The 18,865-nt window shown below is 49.8% G+C and overlaps 1 protein-coding gene across 2 annotated transcripts in view; it reads left to right on the top strand.

The window, feature by feature from the left end:
- Positions 1 to 18,865, top strand: part of LOC148777943 (epididymis-specific alpha-mannosidase-like) — a 46,615-nt gene that overhangs the window by 14,658 nt on the left and 13,092 nt on the right. Inside the window, exons 6-11 of one of the 2 annotated variants that reach the window (XM_088836547.1) lie at positions 117 to 294; positions 5,511 to 5,709; positions 7,721 to 7,911; positions 8,161 to 8,299; positions 11,402 to 11,535; positions 13,126 to 13,400. In XM_088836547.1, the coding sequence (XP_088692673.1) occupies positions 117 to 294; positions 5,511 to 5,709; positions 7,721 to 7,911; positions 8,161 to 8,299; positions 11,402 to 11,535; positions 13,126 to 13,400 (1,116 nt within the window). Of the gene's footprint in view, positions 1 to 116; positions 295 to 5,510; positions 5,710 to 7,720; positions 7,912 to 8,160; positions 8,300 to 11,401; positions 11,536 to 13,116; positions 13,401 to 18,865 lie in introns of both variants that reach the window. The other variant, XM_088836546.1, reaches the window with a different exon arrangement.

The raw sequence follows: 18,865 nt of genomic DNA, 5'->3' as shown, positions 1-18,865 counted from the left end.
CGCCCTGTCTGCAACAGGGGCCCTGCTGCTCCGACCTTGCTGAGCTCTGCCTGCCTCCCGGACCTCGGGCTGCTGCCCTTCTCCGGGCTGGCCTAACATTCTTCTCCCTCTCTTAGTGAGGGATTTTACTGGGATGGTGAACCTGTCTTCCCACATCCACCTGCGGATGGCTTCTACCCCAACATGGAATTACCTGTCACTCGGAAAAGACTCCAACCCTTTGTTAAGGCCATGTTGTACAGTGTGTGGGAACGAGTCACCTGGTTCCAGACACCACACCTCCTCTGGCCCTGGGTAAGCTGGGGACCCAACCAGGCCCTGGTTCCTCAATTCTGCCCAGGGAGTGCTGCCACGGGTCCGACCTCAGCACTTGGGTCCACCCGGGACTGGTGCTCAGCGTTAGCCAGGCCAGTGTCCGTGCAGGCAGGGCCATCCCAGCCCGGCTCAGTCCTCCTTCCCGAGTCCTCACCCAGCCTACCAGCTCCTCCCCCAACCCTGGATCACCCCCACAACCTCCGCCTCCGCTGCATCCCCTCCCCAAAGCAGGCTCCAGCCTCTCCCCAGCTCTCCCGTCCTTTCCCCTTCTCAATGCTGGGAGCAGAGACCTGGGCCTGAATCCTGGCTCCCTACTCAGGGGCTGTGAGACTTGGGACCCTCTGGGCCTCACTTTCGTCATCTGTGAAATGGGGATGACAGGACCTGCTCCATAGGCTGGATTGGAGGTCACGTGGGAAAGACACCCCCAGGGGACAGTGCCTGACACCCAGTCACCACTGTTGTCACAGCTGAACTGTGCGCAGCACCCGCTGCGTGCCTGGTACTAGTCCACGGGATGTATGCGTCTCCCCCGTCTTCCTCTGCCCCACTGGGCGCAGGGGCAGGCCCTACTGTGTCCCGTCTACTCATAAGGGACCGAGAGCCAGGGAGGTAAAGGAATCTCCCTGAGCTACATAGGTACTTAGCGGGGCAGCTAAGAAAGTGGAATTTGTGCTCAGATCCATTGGAAAAGCTACACAGCCTGCTTTCTTTGCTTACAACTGCCTCTTTTGTGGGGGGATTTAAATTATTTTTAATACGTGAGTGCGTGTGCGTATGTGTGTGTGTATGTGTGTGTGTATCTGTATGTGTGTGTGTGTGTATGTGCTAGTCGCGCAGTCGTGCCCAATTCTTTGTGATCCTGTGGACTGTAGCCCTCTAAGTTCCTCTGTCCATGGGATTCTCTAGGCAAGACAGTGTAGTGGTTTGCCATTTCCTACTCCAGTATATATGAGCAGACATTAACAAATTTTTAACCAAAAATTGTATATATTAGGTAAACAGGCAAACTGGTATGACAACTTAAATCAAAATATATTAATTTATGGCAGCCTGACAGGCATATATGTAGGCAGTAAAAAAAAATACAATGAAATGTTTACTGTCTCAAGAATTATATGTATGTATGCATATGAGGCTTCCCTGGTGGCTCAGACAGTAAAGCATCTGCCTGCAATGCGGGAGACCCAGGTTCAATCCCTGGGTTGGGAAGATCCCCTGGAGAAGGCAATAGCAACCCACTCCAGTACTCTTGCCTGGAAAATTCCATGGACTGAGGAGCCTGGTGGGCTACAGTCCATGGGGTCGCAAAGAGTTGGACATGACTGAGTGACTTCACTTTCATGTATGCATATATATATGTATTGTAATATGATCACCACAAAGATCTCATTAATATTTGTCACCACAAATAGTTACACAATTTTTCCCTGTGATGCAAATTTTAAGATTTACCTCTTAACAGCTTTCAAATAAACTAATAGAGCATTGCTCACCACAGCCGCCATTCTGTACCCTGCACCCTTACAACCTTCTAACTTTGTAGATGGCAGTTTGTACCTTGCGGCCTCCAACATGCATCCACCCTACCCTCCTGTTTTTGGCATCCACCAATTGGTTCTCTCTGTACATGAACCCACTTTTCACATGTTTTCTCTTTTCCTTGAATTCATGTATGCATGACACCATACAGTATCTCATCTTCCTCTGACTGTTTCCCCGAGGATAATGCCCTCAGGTTCCACCCATGCTGTTGGAAGTGGCAGGATTTCCTCTTTCGATGGTGAATAACACTGTGTACGTATATCATGTTTTCTTGATCTGATCATCCATTGATGATTGGTTGATTCCACGCCTTGACTATTATAAATAATGCTGCAGTCAACATGAGGATACAAAAGTCTTTTCAAAATAGTATTTTTGTTGCCTTTGAATAAGTATGATGAGGGGATGGCTGAATCAGCTCTATTACTAATTTCGGGGGGAGCCTCCATACTGTTTTCATCATGGCTGGGCCAATTTACACTCAAGCCAACAGTGCATGAATGTCTCTTTTTCTCTTTATCCTGACATACATTAGTTGTTTCTTTTCTCATAAACAATAGCCGTTCTAATAGTTGTGAGGCTCTGCCTCTGTCTGGTTTGATTTGTTCAGCATCTTTTTCTGTCTGTTGGCATCTCCCTGTCTTCCTTGGACAAATGTCTTTTCAAGACCTCCCTCTGTCCATTTTTTACCTGACTTGTTTGCATTATTACTACTGATTTGTATGTGCTCTTTATATATTTTGGATATTAACCCTTTTCAGATTTATGACTTGCAAATATTTTCTCTCATTTCATAGGTTGTCTTTATTTATGATGTTTCTTTGCTGTGCAGAAGCTTTTAGTTTGATGTAGTCTGCTTGTTGATTGTTCTTGTTTATCCCTTTCCACGTGGTGTCAGTCCAAAAGCTCATCATCAAGACCAATGATGAGGAATTCACTGCACACATTTTCTTCTGGAAGTTTTATAGTTTCACATGTCCGACTCTTTGTGAACCCTTGGACTATACAGTCCATGGGATTCTCCAGGCCAGAATACTGGAGTGGGTAGCTGTTCCCTTCTCCTCGGGATCTTCCCAACCCAGGGATTGAACCCAGGTCTTCTGTATTGTGGGCAGATTCTTTACCAGCTGAACCACCAGGGGAGACCAAGAATAGTGGAGTGGGTAGCCTGTCCCTTCTCCAGCAGATCTTCCCAGCCCAGGAATTGAACTGGAGTCTCCTGCATTTCAAGTGGATTCTTTACCAGCTGAGCGACCGGTGAAGCCCTTATAGTTCCAGGAGTTACAGTCAAGTCTTTGCTTAACTTGAGTTACTGTTTGAGTACAGTGTCAGGCAGCGGTCCAACCTCATGAGGATGTTCAGTTTTCATAAGACCATTTCTGGTAGATGTCCTTTCCCCAGTTTATATTCTTGCCCCTTTGCTGTAATGTAATTACCATACACACATGGCTTTGCTCCTGAGCTCTCTATTCTATCCCATGGATCTATCTGTATCTTTTATTGTTGGTACCAGACTATTTGGCTTGCTGTGACTTTGCAGTGAAGTCTGAAATCAGGGTGCACGATGCTTCTAGTTTTGTTCTTCCCACTAAAGATTGCTCTGACTACGCAGGGTCTTCTGTGGTTCTCACAAGTTTTAGGATTAGTTGTTCTATTTCTGTGAAAAACGTCTTTGGAATTTTAACAGGTGTTGCATTGAAGCTATAGATTGCTTTGGAAAGGAGGCCCTCCTCTTGCAGTCACAAGCTCAGAGTGTTTTCCCACTTATTGTGTCTTCCTCCATGTCTATCATCACAGCGTCGTCTAGTGTTCAGGGCTGTCACCTGCTCCGTGAAATGTATTCTTAGGTATTTTACCTTTTTGATATAACTATAACTGAAGTCGCTCAGCCGTGTCTGACTCTTTGTGACCCCATGGGCTGTAGCCCACCAGGCTTCTCCATCCAGAAGATCGGATTTTCCAGGCAAGAATACTGGAGTGGGTTGCCATTTCCTTCTCCAGGGGATCTTCCTGACCCAGGGATTGAACCCAGGCCTCCAGCATTGCAGGCAGATTCTTTACTGTCTGAGCCACCAGGGAAGCCCAAGAATACTGGAGTGTGTAGCCTATCCTTCGTCCAGGGGATCTTCCCAACCCAGGGATCAAACCCAGGTCTCCTGCATTGCAGACAGATGCTTTACCCTCTGAGCCACCAGGGAAGCCCACTGATATAACTATAAATAGGATTGTTTCCTTCATTTCTCTTTCTGATGATTTGTTAGTAGTGTGTGGAAACACTAATCAGCAGGTGATTATGTGTATTGATATTTTTATCTTGCAACTTTACTGCTGTTATTCATTGAAGATTTGTCTTTCGGGTTTTATATGATCTCTATTTCTGTAACACCGTTACAATTGCCATTAGTGAGAGTTTTACTGCTTCTGTTCCAATTTCCATGTCTTTCCTTTCCTGTTTGCTGCTCTCTGTGCTTTATAATACCATGCTAAATAAGTGGTGAGTGGGATCACCCTTGTCTTTTCCCTGATCTCGCAGGAATCGGTTTTATCTTTTCATCCTTGAATTGATGTCAGTTGACAGCTGTCATATACGATCTCTCCTATGTTGACATACGTCCCATCCACTTCTACTTTGATGAGAGTTTTTACCATAAATGGAAGATGAATTATGTCATATGCTTTTTTTTGTGTCTGTTGAGATGATCATACAATTTTTATCTTGTGTTGTCTTAGTGTTCTGTGGTACATGGATTGATTTGAGGATGTTGAACACTCCTTGCATTCCTGGAATAAACTCTGCTTGAAGATGGTGTAATATTGTCTTCATGTATTTGAATTTGTTTTGCTAATGTGTTGTTGAGAATTTTTGTGTCTATGTTCCTAGGAGACATTGAGGCTTCTTTGCCTAGTTTCATGTCAGGGTGATCTTGGCCTTGTATTTGACTAAGAAATTATATTGAAATTTTCTGTCCAATTCTAGTTCATGGGACAGACTAACAAGAATTTGTATCAGTTCCTCTTCAATAGTTAATAGAAATCTCCACTGAAAGTTGATCATTGGTTTCTTGAGAGGTATTTGAATCCTGGTTCAATTTAGTAATCCATTGTTCATTCTTTCTATTTATGCATAATTTAGATTATATATTTCCAGGAATTTATCAGCTTTTGTACTTGACATCTTTCAGAGGATGTAATTAAGGTCGGTAAATTCAAGCAAGCCATTCTGCTTTTTATTCCTGTTTCGTATCTTATCATAATTAAGGTTATTGATATCTAGTAATGTGCTGGGGTTTAAGAAACAGTCAAGAAGTGAAGTCAATCAGACACAGAAAAACCAAACCTGAATCACCTCACGTGTGGAATTTCACAAAACCAGTCTCATAGAGAAGGAGATCAGATTTCTGGCGGTCAAAGGTGGCCCTGGAGAGTGTGGAGACCAGGGTGATGTAGTGAAAGGGTGCAAACCCGCGGCTGTGGGGCAAAGCAGCGCTGGGGACGCAACCTGAACATGGCAGACAGAGGAAGACACAGCGCAGGGCCTGGGACCCGCCCCCGTGGGGAGCGGGGCGTGGCCACGGGGTTGGGGGGCTCTCCCTGCGCGGGCCGGGCTCTGCACCAAGGGCAGGGCGTTGCTTCTGTCCCCGGGCCTGCAGGGATGTGACAGGCAGTTCTTCAACGCCTCGCTGCAATTCTCCAACATGGACCGTGTAATGAAGGAGGTCAACAAGTTCACACCCCAGCACGGCATCGTGATGCAGTACGCCACGCTGGGCAACTACTTCCGGGCTGTTCACGCTCACCGGCTCTCCTGGAAGGTCCGGGACCACCGAGACTTCCTGCCTTATTCCTCAGGTAGGCGCCTCTGGTGGGGAAGCAGGGAGGAAAGGGGCCCCCAGACTCAGTGCCTGCTCAGGCCTCTGCTTGGAGCCTGCAGGGGCCCTGGGGGAGGTACAGGCCCTGACCCCCCTGCCTGCCCCCTCCACACTCCGCCCGCTTCCTCGCTCCCGGAGCCTCTCGCGCTGTCCGCAGGCAACAGGTCCTGGCTCTGCCTTTCACTGCAGTGCTGCCGGAAGGACTGCCCCGTGCCTGCCTCCTCTTTCTGCAAAGTCCCAACTGGCCTGTAGTGTCACCTCTGACCCCCAGGTGGTGCTTGTGGTAAAGAAGCCCCTGCCAATGCAGGAGACACAGGGGATGTGGGTAGGGAAGATCCCTCGGTGGAGGAAATGGCAACCCACTCCAGGATTCTCGCCTGGGAAATCCCATGGACAGAGGAGCCTGGCGGGCTACAGTCCGCGGGGTTGCAGAGTCAGACATGACTGAGCATGCATGCATGCGTGTCACCTCCTCCAGGAAGCCTTTCCTGCCCTTAAGTCTAGATCGGTTGTCTCCTCTTCCCCTCAGGGTCCCACTTTTCACCTATTACTACAATCATTATTGGGGGGCCTGTCTCACACAAGCCTGTGTCCTGGAGGCCAGGATGGTTTTGGCTGTGACTGGCGCAGCCTCAGGGTGAAAGGTCGTGGAGTGAGTCTTGTGCTGGGCGGTGTGCACACGTGGAACCATTGTGTCAGGAAAGCAGGGACATTCATCTAGGTTAGCACATCCAGTGTGAAAATGAAGTGAGATGAGGAGAGCCCTTAGCCTAGTGCCTGCCTGGGCCAGAGCCAGGGCTCAGCAGAGGCAGATGTTAACACTTAGAGCAGCATCTCCATCCTGGGAGGCCAGGTGCCATCCTGGACATGCTGTGGGCACTCCATGCTGAGGAAGCTAGCCTGGGGCCTGATTGTCCTGAAGGAAGCCCAGCATCAGAGCCTCTTCCAGGTCCAACCCCACCCACCTCCAAGCGGATCCCCAGAAGGTCCAGCTCCCCTATCTGCAAGCCAGACAGGAATTATGCACACACAGCCTCCCACTGGCAGCTGGGGAGGCAGGAACGCCCTCCACACCGGGTCCAGCCCTTGCTCAGGGCATCTTTGGGGGATGGTGTTGGCCAAATTATTGAACATCTGAAACCCTTACTGCATACAATGCCAGAATCCTTGAAAGATCCTTGTTGTTCTGCTCCCCTTGGCAGAGAAAGAGGAGCTAAGAGCTGTGGGTGTGTGGGGAGACTGCGGCCAGGACCCCATGGACCAGGGCAGCCCAGGGACCCTGATCAGGCCCTGCCACCCAGCCAACTTTGCCCAACCCTAGGGCCTCACTGGGATCACTCAGCAAGAGAGGATGGTTGGAGTGAAGGCACAGAGTAGTCTGTAGAAGATGCAGGAGTGGAGAAGAGTGGGAAGCAAAACGCTTGCTGAGAGGCAGCCCAGACCTCAGGTGCTCAGCATGTCTCCTCCCAATCCTGCTCTGAACTCTGTCCAGGGTCAAGGTAGTAGCTACAGGGGTACCTCAGCTCCCACCCCCCTGCCATCCATCCCTGCTAGGCAGCCAGAGGGACCTACTGAGATGCAGGCCAGTAAAGGATCTCCTTTGTCTTCAGAGGTACACAGCGCGGCCACACTCCAGCCCTTCCCTCTGGGTCTTGCCATCATCCCTCCTCCAGGGCCTTTCCCCACAGGCCATTCCAGGGGCCCAGGCACACACTGGGATCCTTGTCCTCGTCACAGTCCTTCAGCACTGGGCCTCTCCAGGCCTGCCCCAGCCCAGCCTGACCCTGCCAGCTACTCAGGTCGTCCCGGGATCTCGTACCGTTGCTGACCTGGCTGGACCTGGAACCCTGAGATCACCCCAGGCCTAGGCTGTGTCCCTGGGGACCCGGGCAGATCTGTCTCTGACCTCATCTTCCTCAGCATTTCCCAGGTGGGGCTCAGGGGCCTTTAAGGGTAGGCCCTCCCACCGACTCCTGGCCTTTTGCTCCTAGACATGCATAATGCCTGGACCGGATTCTATGCCTCCCAAAGCAGGCTCAAGGCTCTGGCGAGGCGAGCCAGCGCTCTGCTGTATGCTGGGGAGTCCATGTTCACACGCTATGTGCTGTTGGCTCGCCACCGGTTCCTGGACCCGGCCTGGGGCCTGCAGCAGCTCCAGCAGCTCCGCTGGGCAGTCTCCGAGGTAACACAATGCCTCCCAGAGACAGGACAGGATTGGACCCTCCTGGGGTGTGTGCTTCCGCCTTCCCAGCCCAGTACACCTCCCAGTCCCTGGTCACTACATGTCCACTTTACAGATGAGAAACCCCCAATTCTCCAGCAGCCCCTGCTGAGAGGGAAGCGGAGTCAGGGCCCAGTGGGCATCAGGACAGCAGGTGCTGAGCAGAGGCCGGCCTGACCCCACTCTTGTCCTGCTCCCATGGGGGTCCAGGTCCAGCACCACGACGCCATCACCGGGACTCATGCGCTCAAGGTTGGTGACATGTTTGTGGAGCACCTGAGCACCGGGATGCAAGGGGTGCGCCAGCTAATGGCCTCCATCATCCAGGACAGGTCTCCAGCCCACTCAGGTGAGCGAGGCCCGTGTGGGCACAGTGGGCCGTGGCAGGTGTCCGCCCTGGTCTGAGAAGAGAGCCTGAGGGTCAGGGGATGGACCGGGACACCTGAGCTTCAGACTCGAGTCCCGTCCAGGGGAGGCTCTCATTTCAGTGTGAGCTGGGCAGATGCCTTCACTTTTCTGAGCCCTCTTTCCTCTCTGTGACTGAGGAAGGGCTGTTGTGAAGACTAGAGGCAGGAATAACTGCTAATGCATTCTGGATGTTGCCAACACACTGTTTGCACAATTTAATGTAACACTTAATGACCTGATAAACACAATGGTGTGATCACTTACCTACAGTCAGGCATCCTGGAGTGTGAGTCAAGTGGGCCTTAGGAACCATTACTATGAAGAAAGCTAATGGGGGTGAATTCTAGCTAAGCTCTTTTAAATCCTAAAAGATGATGCTGTTAAAGCGCTGCACCCAATATGCCAGCAAATTTGGAAAACTCAGCAGTAGCCATAGGACTGGAAAAGTCAGTCTTCATTCCAATCCCGAAGAACGGTCATGCCAAAGAATGCTCAAACGACCACACAATGGTGCCGATTTCGCATATTAGTAAGGTTATGCTCAAAATCTTTCAAGCTAGGCTTAAGCAGTATGTGAATGGAGGACTTCCAGATGTACAGGCTGGATTTAGGAAAGGCAGAGGAACCAGAAATCAAACTGCCAACATCCCTTGGATCATAGAAAGCAAGAGAATGCCAGAAAAACATCTACATTTTCTTCATTGACTACACTAAAGCCTTTGACTGTGTGGATCACAACAAACTGGAAAATTCTTCAAGAGATAGGAATACCAGACCACCTTACTTGCCTCCTTAGAAACCCGCATGCAGGTCAAGAAGCAACATTTAGAATCGGACATGGAACAATGAAGTGCTTCAAAATTGGGAAAGGAGTACATCAAGGCTGTATATCGTCACCCTGCTTATGTAACTTACATGCACAATACATCGTGTGAAATGCTGGGATGGATGAAGCATAGGCTGGCATCAGGATTGCCAGGAGAAATATCAATACCCTCAGATATGCAGACGACACCACCCTTATGGGAGAAAGTGAAGAGGAACTAAAGAGCCCCTTGAGGAAGGTAAAAGAGGAGAGTGAAAAAGCTGGCTTACAACTCAACATTCAAAAAAACGAAGATCATGGCATCTGGTCCCATCACTTCATGACAAATAGATGGGGGAAATGGAAACAGTGGAAGACTTTATTTTCTTGGGCTCCAAAATCACTGCAGACGGTGACTGCAGCCATGAAATTAAAAGACCCTTGCTTCTTGGAAGAAAAGCCTTGACAAACCTAGGCAGGGTATTAAAAAGCAGAGACATCACTTTGCTGACAATGGCCCATATAGTCAAAGCTGTGGTCTTTCTAGTAATCATGTACGGATATGAGAGCTGGACCATAAAGAAGGCTGAGCGCTGAAGAATAGATGCTTTTGAACTGTGGTATGGTGCTGAGGAAGACTCTTGAGAGTCCCTTGGCCTCAAGAAGATCAAACTAGTCAATCCTAAAAGGTAGCCACCCTGAATACTCATTGGAAGGACTGATTCTGAAGCTGAAACTCCAGTAGTCTGTCCACCTGATGTGAAGAACTGACTCATCAGAAAAGAGCCTGATACTGAGAAAGACTGAGGGCAGGAGAAGGGGACGACAGGGGATGAGACGGCTGGATGGCATCATCGACTCAGTGGACATGAGTTTGAGCAAGCTCTAGGAGACGGTGAGAGATGGGGAAGACTGGCATGCTGCAGTCCGTGGGGTCGCAGAGAGTCACACGCTATTGAGTGACTTGACAAGAATCACACATCCTGAAAGCTGAAACTGTTACTGTCCTCACTTCATGGCTGAGGACACACACACAACTCACAGGTCATGGACCTGCCCGGGGTCACACAGGTTGGATTGGGACCCTTAGCCAAGTGCTTCCCAGCTCTGCAGACAGCATGCAGTTTTCTCAGGGACCTTGGCCAGTCTGGCCCCTGCTCTCCCTTCTGAGCTCAGCTTGGAGGCACATCGCATCTGGGCTGCCATGTGACCAGCTTCTTTGTCTATGAGGGTTTCACAGGTGGAGAGTGAGTATCACCCCGTTTGCCTGGAGCTGACGGGCTTCATCCTTGACAATCCTGGGCAAACAGAGACAACTGTTCTCCGTGCAGGAGCACGTGGCCGGCCCGCCTTCCCAGGGTCCACACTCACCGCGCTCTCTCACTATGCCCTCCCCACTCTGCCCCTCCGCTCACCTGCCCAGCTCTGCCCTCTGCTCTGTGTCTGTGTGCAGTCCCATCTTACCTTCAGACTCTGGAAGGGCCCTGGGGTCAGGAGTACAGCAGGCTGGAATCCTGTCCACAGGGACTGGGTTGGGAGGGGATGATGGGCATAGAAAGGGAGGTAGAACTGGGTCCTTCCAGGGTCTGGTGAGGCCAGCCACTCCCATGAGCTCACGGGGGCAGTGCCCCAAGGAAGGAGCAGGTGGAGACCTCAGAAAGGCATCCAGCCACGGGAATTGCCTGGGCAGAGGCCAGAGACCGGACAGTGTGTGCAATGTTCAGGGATCCAGAAGTCATCAGACGTGGTCATAACCTGGGGCACGTGAGGTGGAGGATGGAGCAGAAAGAGAATCCAGTTTCATATCGAAGAGGGCTCCAGTGCTGACCTAGGTGATTGACCTTGACCCTCCAAGGTTCAGAGAATTCTGTCTGTACATTGCCAAGTGCTCAAGCTTTGGAGCCAGGCCTTAGGACATGGGTCACCTTGGACAGCTGACTGTTCACTCTGGACCTGTGTCCTCACCTGTGTCCCCCTCAGCCTCAGTAAAGTGGGCTGACAGGAAGAGATGAGTGAGGAGCTCATCTCTGGGCGGACGCTCTCTCACCCCTCCTGGGAGCCAGGACACAGCTTGAACAGATGAGGAGGGGGCTGCATGTGGGAGCCCATGTGTCTGCCTGTCCTTCCCCCTGGCCTCTGCAGAGCTGATCTCACCTGCCGCAGTTTCCCTTGTTCCGAGGGGCAGCAGGGGTGAGGGATAGGTCAGGTCCCGCAGTAGAGCCTGTTCTCTGTGTGCAGGCCCAGAGCCTGGGGGTCACTTTGCGGTGGTCTACAACCCGCTGGCCTGGACGGTCACCACCATCATCACCCTGACTGTGGACTTCCCCAATGTCAGCGTCACAGACGAGTCAGGCCGCCCCGTGCCTGCACAGGTAAGGGGGACATCCCGTCTATGGTGCATGCCCTGTTGCTGCCCCTGCTCTGCGCTGGGCCCGCAGAAGTGGGGCTCTAAAGGGAACATGTGACGCGCTGCCCCCCCTGTGAGGACGGTGTCATGGGGTGAGCCACCATCAGGGCCAGCGGATTCACCGCGGGGCCTGACCCTGGGCTTCGGGCATCTGAGTTGACCAGAAGTCCCTTCTGCTCTGCTTACCCTGTAAGGTCTCACAGTGGTCTGGGTTACACGGAGAGCTTATATACCCTCAGGAAAATATCCACTTTGCATGAGAAGTCCATCAGGAGTCCTAAATGTGCATCTTTATGGAGGTGTTGTGTTACAAGTAGGGCCCAACTGCCTGTCTGAGACACCCACATCCTGTGTGGTCCCTCCCCATGGCCTTCCCAGACCTGAAGCTAGACTCGGGTCTAGAGGTGACCCTATTGTCACCCAGCCAGCTCTTCCTAGATGAGGTGGAGGAGGTGATGCCATTAGTCAGCCATTCAGCAAACACGCCTGAAATTCTGTTCTGGTGTGGCCCCTAGTGGAGTGCTTGTCCCTGACACTGAAGTCCCCATGGAATTCGAGGAACAGACGCAGATAAGGGCAGTTGAAGTGTGGAGTGATGGCCTGTCGGCCAGGGCTGTAGTCCTTAACTGAGACAGAGGAGGAAGATTCCTCTGTTGTGGTCAGGGGCGGGGAGGGGATTGGGATGAGCTGACCCAACACAAAACATCCCCCTCCCCACCCAAAGGCAACCCTCTCTAAATGTCAATGCACTTCAATATTGTTGAGCACCTAGTATGTGTCAGGCATTACTCTAGGCACTGGAGAAACTTCAATAACCAAGTAGACAAAAGTCCCTGCCCTCAGGGAGCTCCTATTCTAGTGGGGGATCCAGGCAGGAAGAAAATAAGCAAGTGTAGAAAGTGATAGATGGTAACTGTGGTGAAGGAAAACCTTCAGGAGAGGTTTGGGGTTTGGGGTGGGGACAGGGTGTCTGCTAGTTCAGAGAAAGGCCAGGTTGGATGCTGTAAGAAGCAACATAAATTTGCTCATAGCTCCCTAAATCCTTCGCACAGGGCCCAGAGATGACATCTGTTCCCTAGAGAGCGAGCCCCATCCCCCACACCCCACGTGGATTCAGTGTCATCTCCCAATTCCCCTGCCTGAATCAGATCACGTGGAGATGGAGAAAGGCCTGCAGGGGTGACCTGGAAACCTCCCTCCTCAGGGAAACTGGAGGAGTAAGAGACAATAGCCCACCCTCCAAAGACGAGACTTCCAGGTTGAGGGAACAGCATGAGCAAAGGCTCAGAGGCAGGAACAGGAAGGAGTGTGGGAGGAGGGCAGGTGGTTTGCAGCCCTGATGGAGAAGGAAGAAGGAGGGGGAAGAGGACTGATTCTGTTGTGCAGGGAGGATGCAGGAGAGGAAACCAGCTCAGCCCAGTGATGGATGACCCAGCTGTCTCTGTGCAGAGCAAGCACTCCATCCACCAGGTGTATAAGCCCAGGGTTTCCAAGGAGACTAAGACATCTTCCATACCAGACATCCATCATTCTTCTTGTCCCTCAGGCCTTTCAGGTCCAAAGATCAAAGGAGGTGCCCTCTGCCTATGACCTGCACGTGCTGACCACGATCCCAGGACTCAGTTACCGGCACTACAGCATCCGGCCCAGCAGAAGGCCCCAGGAGGACACTGAGGAGCCTGTGACCTCTTTGGCCAGCTCCAGGCAGTTTGGACGCAGACTCAGGAGAAGTGGCAAGCAGATGGGCAGGAGCCTAGTGCCTGTGAAGAATGACTGCTACACTGTGTTCTTGGACACAGACACCAACTTGATGCACAGCATCTGGGAGAGGTGAGGTGCAGTCATTGCTGCCTCTGAGGCCAGGAGGACCCCGGCCCTGGGCAGGTAATGCCCCACGTGGGTCTCCATTTCCTCAGCTGCAGGGCGAGGGTGTGATGGTGGTGAAGCTCCCTGCAGCGCAACCAGGTTTATGTCTAGTCGTGGGAATCTAGGCCAGATCCATACAACCTTTCTTGAATTTGTTTATTCCAAAGATTTTGATTCACAGAGAACGGGGCATTGCAGATCACATCCTGGGAACAGGTAATAGTCATGTTACCTACTTTTTAATATTCAGAGCCACAGAAATCCATCTGTTCACCCAGACTCCCGTCCATGTATGCTCTCACCCACCCGCTCATCCATGCACCTAAGCCTCCACATTTCCATCCATCAATGCGTGCATCCCTCCATTCATCCTTCTGTCCTGTTCAGCCGTTCATTCATCCATCCTTCTGTCCATCCTTCCGCCCATCCATCCACTCCAGTATTTATTCATTCACCAGCCTTCTTTGCTAGTTGAGCCCAGGAAAGGCTCCCCAGAGTTTGAAGCCACCCTGTGCATGCTCAGGTCTCATCCCAGGCAGTTTCTATTCCTCTTCAGCTTCTTGTCCAGCACATCCGCTTCTGTTTCCTGATGTGATCTCCTAACAGGAGCAGCAGTCTGTGGGTGGGGGGAGCGGACAGGAAGCTTGGGGGGGCATCTGGCAGGAAGTGAGGTAAGGAAAGAGAAGGGCGAGGCGGACAGAGAAGGGGAGGAAGGCAGGGTGCACGGGTGAGAGGTGAGAGTCAGCTGGAGCTCAGCCCCGTCACCTGTCAGCAGTCTGCAAGCACAGACCCGGAACCCCTGCCCCCGATGGGGCTGTCTTCCCGTCAGCCCACAAGTCCTTCTTGAGAGGGCATGAGGCGCGGAGGCAGGACAGACTGCAGAGAGTGTGGGGAGCAGCAATCGGGGGTCACCCCAGCGGTTCTGAGTGCCCCCCGGCCCCGGTGTCTGGCTGGGAAAGGTGGAGTCTGCGGGCCAGCTGGAGCTCTGTCATCACTCAGGCCCCTGCCCCTTCTGCAGAACCCCTGAAAGGCCAGCTCCAGCTCCCAGCCCCTTCCTGCCCACCTTCAGATGCCTCACGTCTAAGCCACAACCCCACACATTGCCTCCCAGGAGGAGAACTCATGTCCTGCTGTCTATCTTCCTGAGTTTTCCAAGTTTCATCCACATTGCAGTGTGAGTGAAACTCTGTTTCTCTTCAGGGCCCAATAAAATTCCTCTGACAGATATTCCTTGGTTCATTTGCCCAGTCCTCATCTCACTAGCATGCGGGTGGTTTCCACGCTGGGACTGTGGTGAAAAAGGCTGCTGTGACCGTGAATGTACAAGGTTTTGTGTGGACAAAAGCTTTTCTTTCTCTTGGGTTAGTTCCTAGGAGTGGAACTACTAGGTCACTGGAAACTCTTATGTTAAGCTGTTTGTGAAACAGCTGGACTGTCTCCCACGTGACTGCAGCATTTTGCATTCTATCCAAGTGTATGAGGGTCCGATTTCTCCACATCTCCGTCTACACTTGTGTTTATCTGCCTTTTGGATATAGCTATCCTAGTGGATATGATGTGGCGTCTCATTGTGACTTTGATTTGCATGCCCTGAGAACTGCAGACATTGAGCATCTCTCCATGGGCCTCTTGGCCATTTGTGCATCTTCTCTGGTGAAATATCTTTTTAGATCCTTTGCCCATCTCAGAGTTGGTTTGTTCTTTATTATGGAGTTGTAAAAGTTCTTGTCCAACTCTTTTAGGCCCTATGAATCATAGCCCACCAGGCTCCCCTGTCCATGGGATTCTTCTGGCAAGAATATTGGAGTAGGTTGCCGTGCCCTTCTCCACGTGATCTTCCCAACCCAGAGATCTGACCCACATGGCTTACATATCCTGCATTGGCAGGTGGGTTCTTTACCTCTAGTGCCACCTGGGAAACTCTTTAAATATTATAACTAGGCTAAAATACATCTTTATAAATCAAAATAGGAAACATTACAATTAACACATTTTTGCCAATGAGAAAAAGGTTTGTTTATTCCTAGAGATCAAATTGCCAACATTCGGTGGATCATGGAAAAAGCAAGAAAGTTCCAGAAAAACATCTATTTCTGCTCTATTGACTATGCTAAAACCTTTGACTGTGTGGATCACAATAAACTGTGGAAAATTCTGAAAGAGATGGGAATACCAGAGCACCTGACCTGCCTCTTGAGAAACCTGTATGCAGGTCAGGAAGCAATAGTTAGAACTGGACATGGAACAACAGACTGGTTCCAAATAGGAAAAGGAGTACGTCAAGGTTGTATATTGTCACCCTGCTTATTTAACGGATATGCAGAGTACATCATGAGAAACGCTGGGCTGGAAGAAGCACAAGCTGGAATCAAGATTGCTGGGAGAAATATCAATAACCTCAGATATGCAGATGACACCACCTTTATGGCAGAAAGTGAAGAGGAACTAAAAAGCCTCTTGATGAAAGTGAAAGAGGAGAGTGAAAAAGTTGGCTTAAAGCACAACATTCAGAAAACTAAGATCATGGCATCTGGTCCCATCACTTCATGGGAAATAGAGAAACAGTGGAAACAGTGTCAGACTTTATCTTTTTTGGGCTCCAAATTCACCACAAATGCTGATTGCAGCCAGGAAATTAAAAGATGCTTACTCCTTGGAAGGAAAGTTATGACCAACCTAGATAGCATATTGAAAAGCAGAGACATTACTTTGCTAACCAAGGTCCATCTAGTCAAGGCTATGGTTTTTCCTGTGGTCATGTATGGATGTGAGAGTTGGACTGTGAAGAGAGCTGATGGCCGAAGAATTGATGCTTTTGAACTGTGGTGTTGGAGAAGACTCTTGAGAGTCCCTTGGACTGCAAGGAGATTCAACCAGTCCATCCTAAAGGAGATCAGTCCTGGGTGTTCATTGGAAGGACTGATGCTAAAGCTGAAACTCCAGTACTTTGGCCACCTCATGTGAAGAGTTGACTCACTGGAAAAGACTCTGATGCTGGGAAGGATTGGGGGTGGGAGGAGAAGGGAACGACAGAGAATGAGATGGCTGGATGGCATCACCGACTCGATGGACATGAGTTTGAGTGAACTCCGGGAGTTGGTGATGGACAGGGAGGCCTGGCATGCTGCGATTCATGGGGTCGCAAAGAGTCGGACACGACTGAGCGACTGAACTAAACTGAACTGATAGCATGAAAATCTGTGCTTCAGGATACCATGAACTCTTGGAAAGCATTTTCTGTCTCCTGCTGGTTATGGAAGCATTTTAGGTTTACTAAACATACTTCTTTTCCATGGGGATGGTCTTGGTCCCTGTCTCCTGTACAATGTCATGAACCTCCGTCCAGAGTTCATCAGGCACTCTATCTATCAGATCTAGTCCCTTAAATCTATTTCTTACTTCCACTGTATAATCATAACGGATTTGATTTAGGTCATATCTGAATGGTCGAGTGGTTTTCCCTACTTTCTTCAATTTCAGTCTGAATTTGGCAATAAGGAGTTCATGATCTGAGCCAATCAGCTCCTGGTCTTGTTTTTGCTAACTGTATAGAGCTTCTCCATCTTTGGCTGCAAAGAATATAATCAGTCTGATTTCAGTGTTGACCATCTGGTGATGTCCATGTGTAGAGTCTTCTCTTGTTGTTGGAAGAGAGTGTTTGGTATGACTAGTGCGTTCTCTTGGCAAAACTCTATTAGCCTTTGCCCTGCTTCATTCCGTGCTCCAAGGCCAAATTTGCCTGTCACTCCAGGTGTTTCTTGACTTCCTACTTTTGCATTCCAGTCCCCTATAATGAAAAGGACATCTTTTTTGGGTGTTAGTTCTAAAAGGTCTTGTAGGTCTTCATAGAACCGTTCAACTTTGGCTTCTTCAGCATTACTGGTTGGGGCATAGACTTGGATTACTGTGATATTGAATGGTTTGCCTTGGAAACGAACAGAAATCATTCTGTCGTTTTTAAGATTGCATCCAAGTACTGCATTTCGGACTCTTTTGTTGACCATGATGGCTACTCCATTTCTTCTAAGGGATTCCTGCCCACAGTAGTAGATATAATGGTCATCTGAGTTAAATTCACCCATTCCAGTCCATTTTAGTTCGCTGATTCCTAGAATGTCTACATTCACTCTTGCCATCTCCTGTTTGACTACTTCCAATTTGCGTTGATTCATGGACCTAACATTCCAGGTTCCTATGCAATATTGGTCTTTACAACATCGGACCTTACTTCTATCACCAGTCACATCCACAACTGGGTATTTGTTTTGCTTTGGCTCCATCCCTTCATTCTTTCTGGAGTTATTTCTCCACTGATCTCCAGTAGCATACTGGGCACCTACCGACCTGGGGAATTCCTCATTCAGTATCCTATCATTTTGCCTTTTGATACTGTTCATGGGGTTCTCAAGGCAAGTATACTGAAGTGGTTTGCCATTCCCTTCTCCAGTGGACCACATGCTGTCAGACCTCTCCACCATGACCCGTCCATCTTGGGTTGACCCACACGGCATGGCTTAGTTTCACTGAGTTAGACAGGGCTGTGGTCCATGTGATCAGATCAACTAGTTTTCTGTGATTATGATTTCAGTGTGTCTGCCCTCTGATGCCCCCTTGCAATACCTACCATCTTATTTGGGTTTCTCTTACCTTGGTCATGGGATATCTCTTCACAGCCGCTCCAGCAAAGCGCAGCCACTGTACCTTACCTTGGATGTGGGGTAGCTCCTCTCGGCCACGCCACCCCCATGGAAAAGAAATGCAAAAAAGCAAAATGGCTGTCTAAGGAGGACTTACAAATAGCTGTGAAAAGAAGAGAAGTGAAAAGCAAAGGAGAAAAGGAAAGATATAAGCATCTGAATGCAGAGGTCCAAAGAATAGCAAGGAGAGATAAGAAAGCCTTCCTCAGCGATCAATGCAAAGAAATAGAGGAAAACAACAGAATAGGAAAAACAAGAGATCTCTTCAAGAAAATTAGAGATATCAAGGGAACATTTCATGCAAAGATGGGCTTGATAAAGGACAGAAATGGTATGAACCTAACAGAAGCAGAAGATATTAAGAAGAGGTGGCAAGAATATACAGAAGAACTGTACAAAAAAGATCTTCACGACCAAGATAATCACGATAGCGTGATCACTCACCTGGAGCCAGACATCTTGGAATGTGAAGTCAAGTGGGCCTTAGAGAGCATCACTACGAACAAAGCTAGTGGAGGTGATGGAATTCCAATTGAGCTATTTCAAATCCTGAAAGATGATGCTGTGAAAATGCTGCACTCAATATGCCAGCAAATTTGGAAAACTCAGCAGTGGCCACAGGACTGGAAAAAGTCGTCTTCATTCCAATTCCAAAGAAAGGCAATGCCAAAGAATGCTCAAACTACCGCACAGTTGCACTCATCTCACACGCTAGTAAAGTCATGCTCAAAA

This window comes from Moschus berezovskii, chromosome 5 (assembly GCF_049115385.1).
Source record: "Moschus berezovskii isolate FMDL1 chromosome 5, NW_MosBer_1.0, whole genome shotgun sequence".
NCBI classification, from domain to species: Eukaryota; Metazoa; Chordata; class Mammalia; order Artiodactyla; family Moschidae; genus Moschus; species Moschus berezovskii.
This window is presented reverse-complemented; position numbering and strand designations above follow the sequence as displayed.